At 46.5% G+C, this 15,146-nt stretch overlaps 2 protein-coding genes across 2 annotated transcripts; one reads left to right on the forward strand and one right to left on the reverse strand.

The window, feature by feature from the left end:
* Window positions 1–6,199: 6,199 nt before the first annotated feature.
* On the reverse strand, window positions 6,200–7,161 carry PtA15_4A539 (uncharacterized protein; the record flags this gene model as incomplete). The annotated part of the gene is made up of 5 exons (XM_053168433.1): window positions 6,200–6,277; window positions 6,358–6,421; window positions 6,489–6,532; window positions 6,619–6,676; window positions 6,752–7,161. The coding sequence occupies 5 exons, from the start codon at window positions 7,159–7,161 to the stop codon at window positions 6,200–6,202; spliced, it is 654 nt and encodes a 217-aa protein (XP_053019643.1).
* A 4,526-nt stretch (window positions 7,162–11,687) lies between these two features.
* PtA15_4A540 (uncharacterized protein) lies at window positions 11,688–14,035 on the forward strand (the record flags this gene model as incomplete). The annotated part of the gene is made up of 2 exons (XM_053168435.1): window positions 11,688–11,872; window positions 14,029–14,035. 2 exons carry the CDS (start codon window positions 11,688–11,690, stop codon window positions 14,033–14,035), a joined length of 192 nt encoding a protein of 63 aa, XP_053019644.1.
* Window positions 14,036–15,146: the final 1,111 nt, after the last annotated feature.

Genomic DNA, 15,146 nt, shown 5'->3' on the forward strand with positions numbered 1-15,146 from the left:
ATGAACAACCCTTCGGACCCGGGACCAATTCTGACCTAGGCCTAGTGCCATCGTACTTGAAATTACCGGAAACAGTCCCAACTCGAAATCTCGGATGACTTCTTCCTTGTCTAGATCGCCGGTACAAGCATGAAACCGCCGAGCAAAGCTGCTCCTTGGATTCAAGTGCGCGGTGCTTTTACCTTGAGCATCGTTCAGGACGTTTAAAACTTTCAAGGTCTGGTGTCTAGTGGAAGAATACACAATTGTTGGCGGTACTTCATCGTCTGGGATGGATTCTTTAAGACCGAAAAGCTGGAGGAGATCATCTGCAGAGCTGGGGGCATTTTTCATTGTAATGCGCCATATCGTGATTTCTGGCCGAGACAACTCACCCCGGACAAAAGTTATATTATCACGAGTTATTTTTAAGCTAACAAGGATTGAATCAATTGCCTGGGGTCGGCAAGTGGCAGACATCAGCAGAATTGGTGCGCCAATTGCCATCAGTTTAGCTCCCATGTTCCCATAACCAGGCCGGAAAATTGATAGGTCTTGAATCTTCCCATGCGAATTCAAGCCTTTTGCTTGCCCACTAGCAACCAAACCCCACATGTAGATCATGTGAGCCTCATCTACAACCGCTAGTACAACTCTTGAGAGAAATTGTTCATTCAAGAATCTTCGATGGAAAATATGGTTGTTCAAGAATACTTTGGGGCTCTGAGAAGATCCAACTGGGGGTAAGCTTAAAGACTGAAAGAACATGTTTTCCACATCAAACTCACCAAGTATATGAAAGTATAGTCCCCTCTCAATATTTTTTTTTCTGTCTTGCCATTCAAGTTCATCTTGGTGAGGTTCACCGCTGAAATGCCAACCTTGGCCTTTTCTTGAACCTACAATCATATAAATTAATTGTAAATGTTGGTCCATTCATTATAACCGTATAAGAAAGATGCTAACCTGGTTATCCCAAAGCGAGTCCAAAGGGTTGAGAACCAGGACTATTGGATTTTCGGTTTCATCATACAAGTTAAAATACATTTCAGCAATTCGTGATTTACCAAATCCTGTGCCAGCAAGGGTAAAACAGTGTTTTTCTTGCGCCAATGCTACTACCGCTTCAATCTGAAGGGCCTTTGGTGGTTCATTGAATCTCAAAGAAGAATTAGCTTTGATTGCAGCGTATAACTTGACTGGGTCTTTCTGTCGGAAGTCTTCGCCAATAAGAAGTTTGTTTTTATTCTTGGTCAATTTTTGAACGGTGCAAGCTTCAGGTGACTGCAGTAGACATGATGCGAATGCTGAATTGGTAGAAGGCTCTGAAACGGGTGTGTCTGACGGCGTTGCTTGGATTGGTTGGCTTGGAGGTGTGAGGCTAGACATTTCCTGATGTTGTGATATCTTTCTGGATTCTCCATGGAATGGGCCGAACTTAACACAAGTCCCTCCCTGTGCTGGCGGGGCGCAAGCACCCTCCCGCTTGCGGGAGGGACTTGTGCCTAATGTCCGATATTTGGCCTGAGGCTGCCCAGCCAAACATCTAAAAATTCCTTATATCCCCCATATCACCGTATACTCATTGGATTTCTTCACAGCCTCTGGCATCATTAGAATCAGATTTTCTTTCTACATATTCTGGTGTGTTTAACACAACACCTACCCCCATCCCTTGAAAAAAAAATTGCTGTAAAAGCATGGCTTGCAAGGCCTTGCAAGGCTGAAACCGTGAGAAAGTGTCTGTACTTGACCTGCAAATGGCCCGGCGGGTCTGTCACATTGCTCAGAAAATGCCCTTACAAGAATGGCTGCTGAGCGGTCAGTTCTTGATGAATTTACTTGAAAAAACATGTACAAGACAGCTGAGATCAAGGGCTAGACATGGCCAACTGGGATTTGGATTATGAGGTGATACCAAGTTGTAGGAGAGTTGTAAACACAAAATCACACATTTTCATTGAAAAAACCCGTCAGCCTCAGGCCAAATATGGGACATTAGTCTTAAGCCTCTCCTTCGGAGACGCTTCGCGCCTCCTCGGAGAGGCTTAGTTAAGCTCGGGAATGGGCACTCGTCGCTTGGATTCTCCTTCCGTAGTTATCTATCCGTAGCACTCTCATCATTTCTCACGGCCTATTGTCAGTAATCTCGAGAGAGATCGACCCACATACAACTGTCAGTGAGGTCGTGAGATTATGGAAATTCAAGTTGTTAAGATCGGTCGCGGTGCTTCTTTGCCTTTGAAGCACCTGTACAAGCAGGGTTGAGGAGCAAGAGGGGTAAACAAAACACAAAGACGTAGCCATGCATCTTGGCTATTATTTGGTGTAACACACTATGAAGAAAAATGATGGAGAGAGGTACAAAAACTGATGTAACTTTTTTTCTACTTGCATGCGGCTCGAAATATTTTCCTGCCACGCCAACATTCACCGCTTAGGTGTAAGTCCCTCCTGCGGAGGGCCCTTCGGGCCCCCCTCGGAGGACCTATGGACCCCCAATCCCTACACTGTAGAGGTGGGAGGAGGTATGCATGCGAGGGCAGCTCTATACTGTCGCTTGCTGTGAATCCCGGATCCAATCCCGATCCCGGAATCCTTGATGTCCGCCTCGCCCAGGCGAGCGCCCTCAGATTTTGGGTTCTCTACACCGGTAACACTCCAAATATAACATATGTAGATACACCTATGTGAATAAACAAATATGTACATACCCGCAGCTCGTACTGTCGGATTACACGTAATCCGTAATCCGACAGTAGGAAAATCCGACTGAACGACCCTGCTTCTCCCTCCACATTGTGCCTGGGTCGGTCGCGTTGGTGCGCGTCCCGACATTGAAACCGGTTCCCTCATCCCATTCGGAAGCTTGGGTCTGCACAGCGGGGACTAAAATTAAAGCACTTCGTGCTTGCTAACACCCAAAAACAGACCAAGGTGGTTCCTGGAAGGTGACCGGACCGCTAGGCGAGGTCAACTAGGTCCAAGCACGCGCGAGCAGATGGAGCCAGGCAATATCGCGGGCAAAGCAGTGCTGGTTGGGCCCGGGACGCCCGAGAGACATGCAGCAGTCTTGAGACGACTCGGGTTGACTACAACCTGACTCTCCCCCGGGCCCCTACTTCCCCCAAGTCAGAAGCTTCCCCACTCTTGTCAGCTTCTTCCCTCCTCATCGCGCTATTGCCATTTCCCATTTTCATCGACGCGCACTGCCTTCTTTTGCGGACCTCTCACCCACCTTTTAGAGCCGCATAGGCGCGCAACATAGGAGGCGCTAGTGGTAGGGAGAGCTGCATAGGTGCACAAAATAGGAGGCGCTAGCGGTAGTGTAGGTGTAGCACTACCCCCTGTATCTTTGCTGCTTTATCAGCGGCCCCTTGTTTCATCTCTGCCCCAGGAGGAGAGTCTTCATCAGTCACCAAGAGGCTTGTCAGGGAATCTCTAAAGTGACCGTACTCTGAATGACAAGATACTGAGTATTGAATGGACTAGCGCTGGCGAAGCGCGGAATATCTAAACAGTAGACCAAAGTCTTTCTCTACTCAACCGTCAATGCGGGAGGAGTAGCCACATGTCTTGGGTAAGAGGGGCCTAGCAGGGATCTATAAGATCCTTACGCCGGAGAGAGGAGAGAGGAAAAAAGGAATCTGGACGGGCTTACCAATACCTGGTCGGTGGCTCAAAAGGACCCAAAAGATGATTGAGGCAAGGGAGCCGAGTAGGCAAGCGCGACAGGATAGAGAGGTGTTGGTTTATTGAGGATACAAAGAAAGGAAGTAAAAGGTGTTGAGTTTTGATGGAAAGGCCTCAATTGTTGTTGAACAACAATGTAGACAGGCTTTGTACCAAAAACAACTCTGCGGGAAAAATCTCTCCAAGAGAAAACCCCCTAATATATGGGAGAAGTGAGTGTTGGATCTTTGCCTCAAATTCTCCCATCTTTTTGCCTGCTGTTAAGCAGGCATAAAATTTAACTGCAAAATAAACACAGAGACCCTGCCGGGTAAGTTGTGGCAGTGGTCTCTACTCCATGGCTTACTTGAGATATCACCAGTGGTATCATTTCTCTGCCACATGTACATCGCGCAGAGACAGCAAAGAACCTGACCAGCTTGTGAAAATTGGTATATCTAGAAAGATAGATGTGCGGAGCAGCACAAGGCTGCCAATGATTGCCACAATGCGAGCATGTGGAAGGGATGCAATGAGATGGGTTTGTTTGTATGCTGCTGTTGACATGATTCTGTGTTTTAATTTTGCAACATCCACAACTTGGGCAAAGGATGTGGCCTGCCAATGTCCATACTGAAGTGTCTGCTACTATCTGATCTGGATCCAAATATCCAATTGGAAGTCCTATACAATATTGGCTGTACAATGGGAAAATTCTTTGAATCTTGGAAACTGTTGACTGAGCATCTTCCCAGGATGAAGTTTGCCACAGCAGTCTTTCATTTGTATGTTCATGACTGGCCCTGTCAACTCAAGTTTAATCCCCGGTACCATGAAGGATAGGGCCTAATCAATGGTGAGAGAATGGAGCATCTTTGTGTTAAGAATCAAACTGAAGGCAAACACAACATAGAAGAGCACGACAAAAAGATGAGATGATATAATGATGAGGAAGAAAGAGCAGAGACTGAAGAAAGAGTCGAGTGAGGAAGTCTTGAGGCTTTGAAGAATTTGAAGACTGATTGGAAATGTTGTCTTCTGGAGGAACGGATAGTCAGGAAGCTTGAAGATGTTTTGAGACTATCAATGATATTGTCAAGAGATGAGTCAAGCGTGTTCCCCGGAGGAAAGAGAGAATGCGTGAGAGATGTCAAGTATTTAAGAGAGTCAAAGTTTGTTGGATTTGGTGATGAGAAATCTTCCGGTCAAGTTTGATGAGGAAGGACTTGAGTTGGAAACAAGGATGAGCAAGACAGATTTGAATGTTTTTGACCAGGATTGTGAGATGAGCCAAGGAAAATTTGAGAGTCTAGAGGAAAACCAGGAGACAAAGCGTGTCCAGTGATATTTGCATGACATGTTTTGTTTCAAGTGACAGGAGCTCAAGTCGAGGGACGGACTTGACTCTCAACACTTTGGTCCTACAACTCTTGCCTTGTGGTTCCGCTGCAACAAGCAACACTTAATCATTGACTTGTGGCACTCAATCATCAAAATGTATTCCACAATTTTATTGGAATAGAAAAACTGTGTGTGTATTTTATTACCCTTCAAATCAATTATATTGTACACAGAATTCATGCTGTGTTGGTGTTAGACCGTTCAAAAGAGGAGCTTACTCAATTGAATATTAAGTTGCAAATGACTGTCTTGTGGGGGATGGCTCATAGAGATCAGCTAAAATCCTGTATCAATGAATGTGTTCAAGGTAAATTTCCTTCTCATTTGTTACATGATCTTAATTGAATTGACCAACACAATCATAATCTCAGGACCCTTAAGTACCAAGTTGAAAGATGCTATGAACAATGTGTTGGGCAAAGATGGTCACAGCGCCATGACTTTGCTAAGTGGCAAGCGTTTACTAAGGGACAAGCTGGAAGTGGATCAAAATCAGCACAAAGCCCTACTTATCAGATGGGCCGGAACCATAAACAGCATGCTAGCCAAGTGATTAGTGAGGCGCAAATTGCTACCGGACATGTGGTTTGTCCTGATTGAATTCCTTGAGTCAAATATCTATAACAAGCACATCTCATCAGATCTTGATCTGATCTTGGAAGAAGAAGTACTCAATGATCAAGACTCAGATGGTGAATCAGGTGCATTGGAAGATTCAACTGAAACACACATGATTGAAATGGTCGGCTACCACCCCCACACCCGCGACGCGGAGATACAGCATATATTTACATAATACATACAAGGATTCCGGGATCGGGATTGGATCCGGGATTCTAGAGCAAATGGCCGTAAGCTCCAGTATAGAGCTGCCCTCGCATGCACAACCCAATCCCACCTCTACAGTGCAGGGATTGGGGGTCCATAGGTCCCTCGGAGGGACTTTGATAAGTTCGGCTGACCCTTGTTTTTCTCATTTGCTCAGAAAAAGACACATGGATTTCAGATCTTTAGTGGAAGACAAATTTTGGATGATTTCAATAGATATGAATAAACCAATCACTACAGCTACACGTTTCAGTATCAACAGCCCTTGTAAGAAAGAGGAACAGAAAAACAGCTTGAGATGTTCCGTATTAAAGAAGGATCATTGTGGGCTAGAGAGGATCATAAAGGCTTGTTTGTCGTCGATTTTGGCGGCCCCCTTGGCAGAAGCTTCCTTTTCCTGGTAACGAGATAAATATTTGAAGAAATCAACCATACGTTTGAAATAAATATCAAATCATATTGAATTATGAGGCTTACATCTGCTGATTTGCTGCAGGCCTGTAGCATGTTGTGAACACCCGCTTCAAGTTGCTTGACCGTGCTATGGAAAAATATCGAGATGAGGCTGGATTATATTTTCAAATAGCGAACCTTAGAAATAAACTCACATCGAGCCTGGAGCGACTTTTTCAGTGCCGTGGACAAGGGATAACTGGATGGTTCGAAAGGAAAATGGTTACTATCCGCCTGGAGTCCAAAAGTGAAGGAAATTCGAAACAAAAAGAAATCGGGGCAAACCTGACAGTTGCCGTGAGTGGCGGTCGAAACCTTCTTCTCGGCCAATTGTTGGGCAGCCCTATTTTCGAAAACATGAGGATGTTCAGAGCTCAGGATTGATTGAATCACAGGTTCTAATGAAAAAGTAACATACGCCAAACAGTTCTTAACAGAGAAAGTCTGAGGAGCTTTGCCGTGGGTAGCACAAGCAACGGACTCGGTGTCCGATCGGCGGCTGAGCTGTTCGACATCCTCAAGAGCGATGGCACGTCGGCTAACGCTTTGGGCCCCCTCAGTCGCCTTGACAAATAGGAGGGGGGAGTAGGCGAAACCTTGGTATCCGTATAAGTAGTTGAGGTTGTACATCCCGGCCCAGCCGCGGTACAGAGGACTATAGCCGCCCCAGAGGCCAAAGCCGGTGCCGAAGCATGACGAGAGTCCGTATCTGTTTCCGAAGAACCATTTCTCCTCTACGCCCTCCGACTTGGGGCTAGCTGCATCGTCGGCACGAGAGACGGCGACGAGGACACAAAGCAGAGTGAACAAGTGGCTGAATGAGACCATTGTGCGGTTTGGATGATTCGAACGCGTTGGGGAGAGCTAGGGATACTGTACTGTTTTGAGCAGGGTGTGGAAGGTGATGCCGGTGGATCTGCTGAGATGGGATGAGTGGATGGATGATGGAGCAAGACTGAGCGTGAACGAGGGCCTATTTATCTTACGGGGCCAGCCGTCTCGCCGTTCTTGGAGTTGTCCATGTGCCCTGCACTTCAGTCATCTGCAGCGAGATCCACTGAGGATCGGTGCTTGTTTGCAGTGCACGTAACCAACACAACAATGGAAGGTTATCTACATCGATCAACAATTGAATGGATCTGGGTCCCATCCATGGATGGTTGCTTTGCGCATCTCCATCTTCTATTTTATCACAAAACATTTCTCACCAGCGACAGGGATTCCGTCATTGGTCCGTTGCTGCGGCGTAGGGTAGAACGAGCGTAACAAAGCCCGCGGCACCGCCAAGCCGTAGGTGCAAGTGGGGCTTATGCCCGAGTCTCAAGCAGCCCAAATCTCCCTGAAAGCTTCAGCTTTCTGGCTCAGCCTTGCTTCTTGCCCAAGACAAATCTGCCGCCTATATGCTGCCCGAAACACACTGAGTCACACGGCAGCTCTACCAAGCTCAGCAAGAGCATTTCCCTCCAGCAGAAGCATCCAGAGGGAAACTTCATAGTATCGCATAGTTATCATGAACACTGGGCCCTCCTAGACGCGCCAAGACCCCTCTCATCATCCACACTTGTGTCGTCACACCCGGTCTTCCTTATAGATCGGCGACCTCACATGGGCCGTCAGCCCCTATCGGTGAGACTCGGCTAACTGGGCTAGATTTGTGTGCGCAGGTCGAGTAGCTGGTTGCTTAAATAATACTTCTTCCGTTTCTGAGCGATCCGGACCCGGTATGCCGATCACTGGCCCTTGCAGAACGGGATCACAATCGTCAACTCGTGGTGGTCATCGTGCTCCCTGCAGCTTCGAAAATTCGGGAGAGCAAATACCATCCTCACCAATCTGTTTACCTCAGCTTCCGGTGCGAAATTGGCAGCCATAATCTGCCATAATCCTTTCTTCATTATGGAGTTATGGCTGCCAGTTTCACACCAAACAGCTGAGGTCAATATGAAATGCCAATGAGGAACGGTGAGCTACGGGACCAAATAGTCATGTACAACTCAGAAGCCGACATGTTCATGAGAAGGTTGCTAGATAGACTGTCCTAACCCAAATAGAGGACTAATAGAGCCTGAAAATGTGAATATGTATTTCGAGAGAATGAACAACAAGAATGAATGAGAAAATACAACAAGTGATGAAACATAGGCTATATATATACATGCTATTATGTAGTATGTATGTAATAGGGGGGTTCATGATTGGATTTCACCAGCAACTTTTTATCACCTCACCAGTAGAGATGCGCACGCTGTGCAATTAACTTTTTAGCTGGACACCAGCAGGATTTTATGCCGGCTGAGCAAAGGAAACGTACTGGTACCCATCACACCATGAACCTGGGCAGGTCAAGACCGGCCATCAATCTCACACACCTCAACCTATGAAAGGCCAATCATGGGGTCAACAAACACCCATACATGCACCCCGCTCAATGACCAACCTGGTCTTTGGGTGGATACATACTCCACTCAATGACTTTGGGTCATTGAATGGATCACCACTACCCGGTCATCGAGTGGGGTGTGTATCCACTCGATGGCCGGACCGGTTCATTGGTGTGGATCCACTCAATGGCCAGACCGGCTCATTGGTGTGTATCCACTCAATGGCCGGACCGGGTCATTGAGTGGATACACACTCCACTTGATGACCGGCTTGGTCATTGAGTGCACACACCCCACTTACTCCACTCAATGACCCGGTCCGGCCATCAAGTGGATACACACCGATGAGCCAGTCCGGCCATTGAGTGGATCCACACCAATGACCCGGTCCGGCCATTGAGTGGATACACACCCCACTCAATGACCAACTCGGTCATCAAGTGGATAACTACTCCACTCAATGACCCGGTCCGGTCATTGAGTGGATACACAGCCCACTTGATGACCCGGTCCGGTCATCGAGTGGATACACACCCCACTCAATGACCAAGTCGGTCATCTGGATAACTACTCCACTCGATGACCTGGTCCAGCTATCAAGTGGATACACACTCCACTCGATGGCCGGACCAGGAAATTGAGTCGAGTAGTTATCCACTTGATGGCCAATCTGGTAATCAGGTGGATATTCACTCCACTTGATGTCCCGTTTGGTTCATTGAGTGGAGCGGGTAGCCCACTCAATGACCAACCCGGTCATTGGTGGAGTAGTTACCCACTCAATGACCAACTCAGTCATTGGTAGAGTAGTTATCCACTCAATGACCCGGTCTGGCCATTGAGTGGATTGTATGTGTCCACTTGATGACCTGGTCCAGCCATCGAGTCGGTATGGATGACCCAATTGGGTCATCGAGTGGAGTGTGTACTCACTTGATGACCCGGTCCGGTTATCAAGTGAAGTATGTAGTTATCCACTTGATGACCGGCTAGGTCATTGAGTGGAGTGTGTGCAGTCGATGGCCAACCCGGGTCATCGAGTGGAGTGTGTATCCACTTGATTACCAGGTTAGGGGTGTGTGCGTGTGTCCGATCACCGGTGTTGGGGAAGAATTGACTGTGTACCCGACCCGATGACCCGTGTTGAACAAGGTTGACCAGCCATCAGATGGAGTTATGCATTCCAGGTGATGACTGGTATTGACCGGTCATTGGAAGGGGTGCCGTAAAATTTTGCTGGTCCCTGTTGGATGACCAGCAAAGTTTTACCATTTCTGGTGGTAATTTTATGCTCCAAATGTGCACCAGCAAGGAAGATTTTATGGGGTCACCAGGAGCCAAAAATCCAATTGTGAACCCCCCTAATAGATCAGCGCTGTCTAGTTGAGGAAAACATGGGAAAGTACCATGTCTATGGTAAGTCATGAAAGTATGACTTACCATGACAGTGTGGGATGTAATGTAATGGTACATTACGTAACAGACTACAACAAGGACTTCCCGTCGGAATCTGCGGGTCTCCCAGAAGTGATCTGGACCTTAAAAAGCTATATTTCCCTGCAAAAATATAGACTATTTGGGTCTATATTGACATCTGCAAGAGTCCCAGATCGCACGGGAAGTCCTCCAATAAGTAATGCTGTTCTGATTCCACCGGCACCATGCTGTCTCCCAACCAACATGGTTGGAACAAACACCACCCTGCGACTTGTTGTCTTTTCTAGAATGCTTGGATTTTTTCCACAAATTCTGGTTTTGTTATGCACTTAACCTAAAATCACAGTTTGCACCAAACTTAGGGGAAATCTTGCATTCAAGGTTATTAAAGCACATGCACAAAAAAATCATCACCCAACTTTAAATGAAACTTTGATATTTACCCTTGCCTGGGATGACAACCCAGCCCTCTGTTGGCCCCTCCCTGGCCCCCATACTGGCAGAGGGCAGCGGCCAATGGTCATGAGCACTGGCTGATGTGGTAAGAAAGGCATTCCGGTTCAGAATATGAACTCAGTTTTTCTCTAACCCAACACGTAGACCACCTACTGGAGGATGTTGGCTCTGGGGGTGGATTTGGCCTTGGGCCTTATCTGACATCTGTCAAGATGCCGTATGCGGTGGGATATGAAAAATATGGCATTTCCCTTGGTCAATGAAACAAGAAATTTTGAGAAACCATCCAAGCTTTACGGAAAAGACAATATGTACCTCATTGGCGCAAAGTTGCAACCATCCCGCTTGGTCAGACTCGCAGGGCATTCCAACGCATTCTAAGTTGCTTTGGCCCTGGCCCTGTCCACCTGGATTCAAATGCAAAACCCAGGCCAATCCACTCATTGGTTTGTGCAAGCCCCCAACAAGGTCCTTTGCAAAATGGCCTTCAAGCCAAGTTGGTGTGGGTTTGGGCTAGGGCAGTCCATTCTTGCCATAGTAAACTGGAGGTATTACTTTGACACCAAAGGTTGGACCAACTGCTGGTCAGTTTTTGAGCAAGTTTTTGAGGCTCTCTTCACCCAAAGCCACAGCCAGAAAAACAGACATAAAAGACACACCTTGGGTAGGTATTTGTTGATTCTCCATCCTTCCATTCCCAATATAGCTTGCCTGCCTCACCCCTTCCATTCTCTCCGGATCCACAGATACTCCTATTGCCTAGAGACCAGCCCATCAAAATCCCAACCTTCCTTCACTATCAGAAAATAAGATCCAGCACCAGCATTCCCAACCCCACCCACATATTTACTTCAAGCCCTGCAATATCGCAACTATGAAGTTCACTTTTGGATTTCTATCAATTGTGGCAACCATCCTCAGCACCCCAGAGGTCACAGCTGTCCCGACCTTTGGCTTTGGAAACGGAGGCGTAAGTCTCTCAATAGAGTTTATTGGGCTGTGATTTATTGTTGGCCATTCACCCAAACACTGATGAATAATTGTATATCTTTGAGCAGGCTTTTGGTTGAGGTGGAGGCTATGGTTGCGGAGCTGGATTTAGGGGCTACAGAGCCAGCTATCAGCGTGGATATGGCGGATACGGACCAGGATGCTGTGGATACAACGGCGGTTATGGTCGAGGTTACGGAGCAGGGTACGGTCAAGCTTATGGTGGTGCGTATGGTGCAGGTTACGGCAGAGGTGGTGGCGGGCTTGGCTTGGGTGTACGTCTTTTGAAAGATCACTTTTTTCTGTTTGTCTAGAATTTTTGCTGATCATATTTTGGTGTCTCAGTTTGGCCTTGGATTAGGTGCCGGCATTGGCATTGGCATTTAATCTGTCTCATTATAGTCGGTATCCGAGCAAGGATGACTCTAAACCTTGCAAAGGAGTCTTCTTCATTCCACCCTGTCTATGCTAAGGCGCACATGTTCATCCGGATCAATCAGTGTTTATATTCGCGTGTTCATTTAGGGTGTTCAAAGTTGACTTGCATAAAATCATAAAACCATAAAATCATAAAATTCTAAGCTGAAAAAAATATGTTGCACCCAAGCACTCAAATTAGAGCAACATTTCTAGAATGGTACATATGAAATCATCACTTGAAAGTTTTATGATTTTATGATTTTATGCATTGAAAATTTTATGATTTCAACTTTGAACACCCTTATTGGGTACGCTTTCAACTTTGTAGTATATTTTTATATCAGGTGTATGATGATGGTTTTTGTCAAATAAACAACAACGGACTTTCAAATGAATATGAGTGAGAACATTTGCATGTGGCATTCACTGAAGAATTCAGGACTGAAAGAAGCGCCCAATAGATTGCCACATTTGTCCTGACTTAACACAAGTCCCGTTGTTTCAGAGGGCAAGCAGCTAGGCCTAATCTGATTTGCAACTGATTGGCAAGATTGGAATATACTGTCACTCACCAAACATCTTGCAGATTGATTTTCTGTGCCATCATGAAAAAAGTACATTTTCATTATTTCATTTTCTTCAAAAAAAAAATATAAACTCAGTTGAATATGTTGGTGGGGTCATGAGGCATGTACAATGTGCACCATCATCTGCCCTACAATCTATAGGGAGCCAATTTTTGGCAACATCAATGGCTGAGTTTTAATTTTTTTTTAAATAAATTGGCACCTGAGAACTCAAGCTACTGCCACAAAGGTTTGGATATTTTCAGAAACCAAAATGTAAGCTGCGCACTACTGGATGAAAACCTGCAACCTCAAACTCCATGATTGATGCTTTAACCAACTAAGCTAAGTGCGCTGTTGCTTCTGGTGCTCAATTTACTGTATGGTTACCAAAGTTTGTGCATTTGAAATATATCCTGGGATCAAGTCTTACATGTGTTTACATTGCTTGTCATGTTACCAGGGTCAAGCTCAGTTGTCTTTGGGTGACAGTCTGCATAAGAGCAGAATTAATTGTAACAGATATGGCTCATAAGCCTCTCCTACGGAGAGCATCCCGCGGGGATGAAGGGCTATGTGGGATCCCTTTGGGACCCTCCGTTCAAGAGGCCTAGTTAAGCTGGGCATCTATCAGCTTGCTAATCTACGGTTTCTTTCGGAGGTAGCTCTGAATAAAATATGCAGAGCTGTTGAAATAAAAAACAAACGGTACTCTGCGGATGAAGCAATCAAGGGTCATGCTATCCTTGGTAGAAAAGTTATTGGTACACCGTCTGATCAAAGCAAGATTGCCACCATTGGTCACCTTGTAACTTCCTGTTTCTTGCTCCTGCTGACTTGTAGGGTTGCAACCCAAACCCTGTTGATCTGGTAGTATCCCATTGGATCCTGGGTCAGATAGGATCTGGATGGATCCTTAGAAACACGGTATCTTATTGTATACATACGCATGCAGCTGGAGGTACAAGATAGGGAAGAAAAGTTCTAAAACTTGTTTTTTGTTTTGTTTTGTATTTCAAGCAATCATGAGGAATATATGGCATCCAAACAAAAGAAATTTTAAAGAGAAGAAGCTTTGATGTTGTCAACATCAGTTACATCCTGACCAAGCCATTTTTTAAAACATATCAATGCTTTGAGGTTTTTGGCAGTGAGTTGATGCCAGGGATAGTCTTTTATGTAGTGACCTAAGGAGAAATCTTGCTTGGTCAGAGCACTTGAAGCAGGGACTGCAAGGTATGTCCTTGACATGTTCAAAAGGGTTGGTGAGTGCTTGTGATTGAACTTCCAATAGCTGATGGGATCACAAGAATCATCTTTGCATTCCAATTCAAGATAGAAGTCAATCTCTTCATTGAGCAAAAAGAGTTGCCTTCTCTTTTTTTGAAAATATTTTCTCTCAAACTGTTTTGAGTTATGTTCTCCTGTTATTATCTTCATTGTAGTTATTAAGAAGAAAACCCTCAGCTTCTTGCTTGAACTTCCAAAGAATGGATTCCTTGCTCTGCTTGATCAAAATCAAGGGTGTCAGGTGTAGAGATTGCCAAGTGGACCCGCGCGCGGGTACCCGGGACCCTTTGGCGGGTACCCGCCACATGGCGTCGGGTACCCGCGCGCGGGTGCCGTGTACGGGTCCGGGTGCGAGATTTGGGGCAAAAAAGCACCAGGTACCCGGATACCCGCCAGAAATACCCGCGGCAGGCGGGTCTTCCAGGTACCCGGGTACCCGCTGTTAGGGTCACCAAGGGGGTTGATTCCTCGAGATGACCGGGACAGATCCTGGTCATCAAGGGGAATCAGCCCTCTCAATGACCGGGACAGATCCTGGTCATCAAGGGGAATCAGCCCTCTCAATGACCGGGACAGATCCGGGTTATCGAGAGGAAACAACCCTCTCGGTGACCGGAACAGAACCCGGTCATCGAGAGAAAACAACACTCTCGATGACCGGGACAGGAACCGGTCATCAAAAGGAAACAACCCTCTCGATGACCGTGACAGAACCCGGTCATCGTGAGGAAACAACCCTCTCAATGACTGGGATAGAACCCGCTCATCGAGAGGGTTGTTTCCTCTCGATGACTGGGACAGACCCCGGTCATCAAGAGGAAACAAGCCTCTCAATGAGTGGGGTATATCCCGGTCATTGAGAGGGTTGTTTCCTCCCGATGACCAGGATCTGTCCCGGTCATCGAGAGGAAACAACCCTCCCGATGACTGGGACAGAGCCCGGTCATCGAGAGGAACCATCACTCCCGATGAACAGTCTGTAGCTGTCATTGAGTGAGGGTGTTGGATAAAAAAAAGCACAAGTACCCGCGGTACCCGCAAAAAGTACCGCCGGTACCCGCCCGCGGTGCCGTGTACGGGTACGGGTGTCTGAATATCACAAAAAACACTGTGTTAGAATGCTTATATCCCATGTATGCTTCTACTATAGTCTGTCAGCTTGGTCTTGTATTTAGTGTTGTCTCAGCTCGGACCCTTCAGGCTTTTCCTCACTGAATACAAACCACCTTATCTCTGTGTCTGCTCCAACTGTCACAAGACAGTCCGGTGTCTT

This window comes from Puccinia triticina, chromosome 4A (assembly GCF_026914185.1).
Source record: "Puccinia triticina chromosome 4A, complete sequence".
Lineage (NCBI taxonomy): Eukaryota > Fungi > Basidiomycota > Pucciniomycetes > Pucciniales > Pucciniaceae > Puccinia > Puccinia triticina.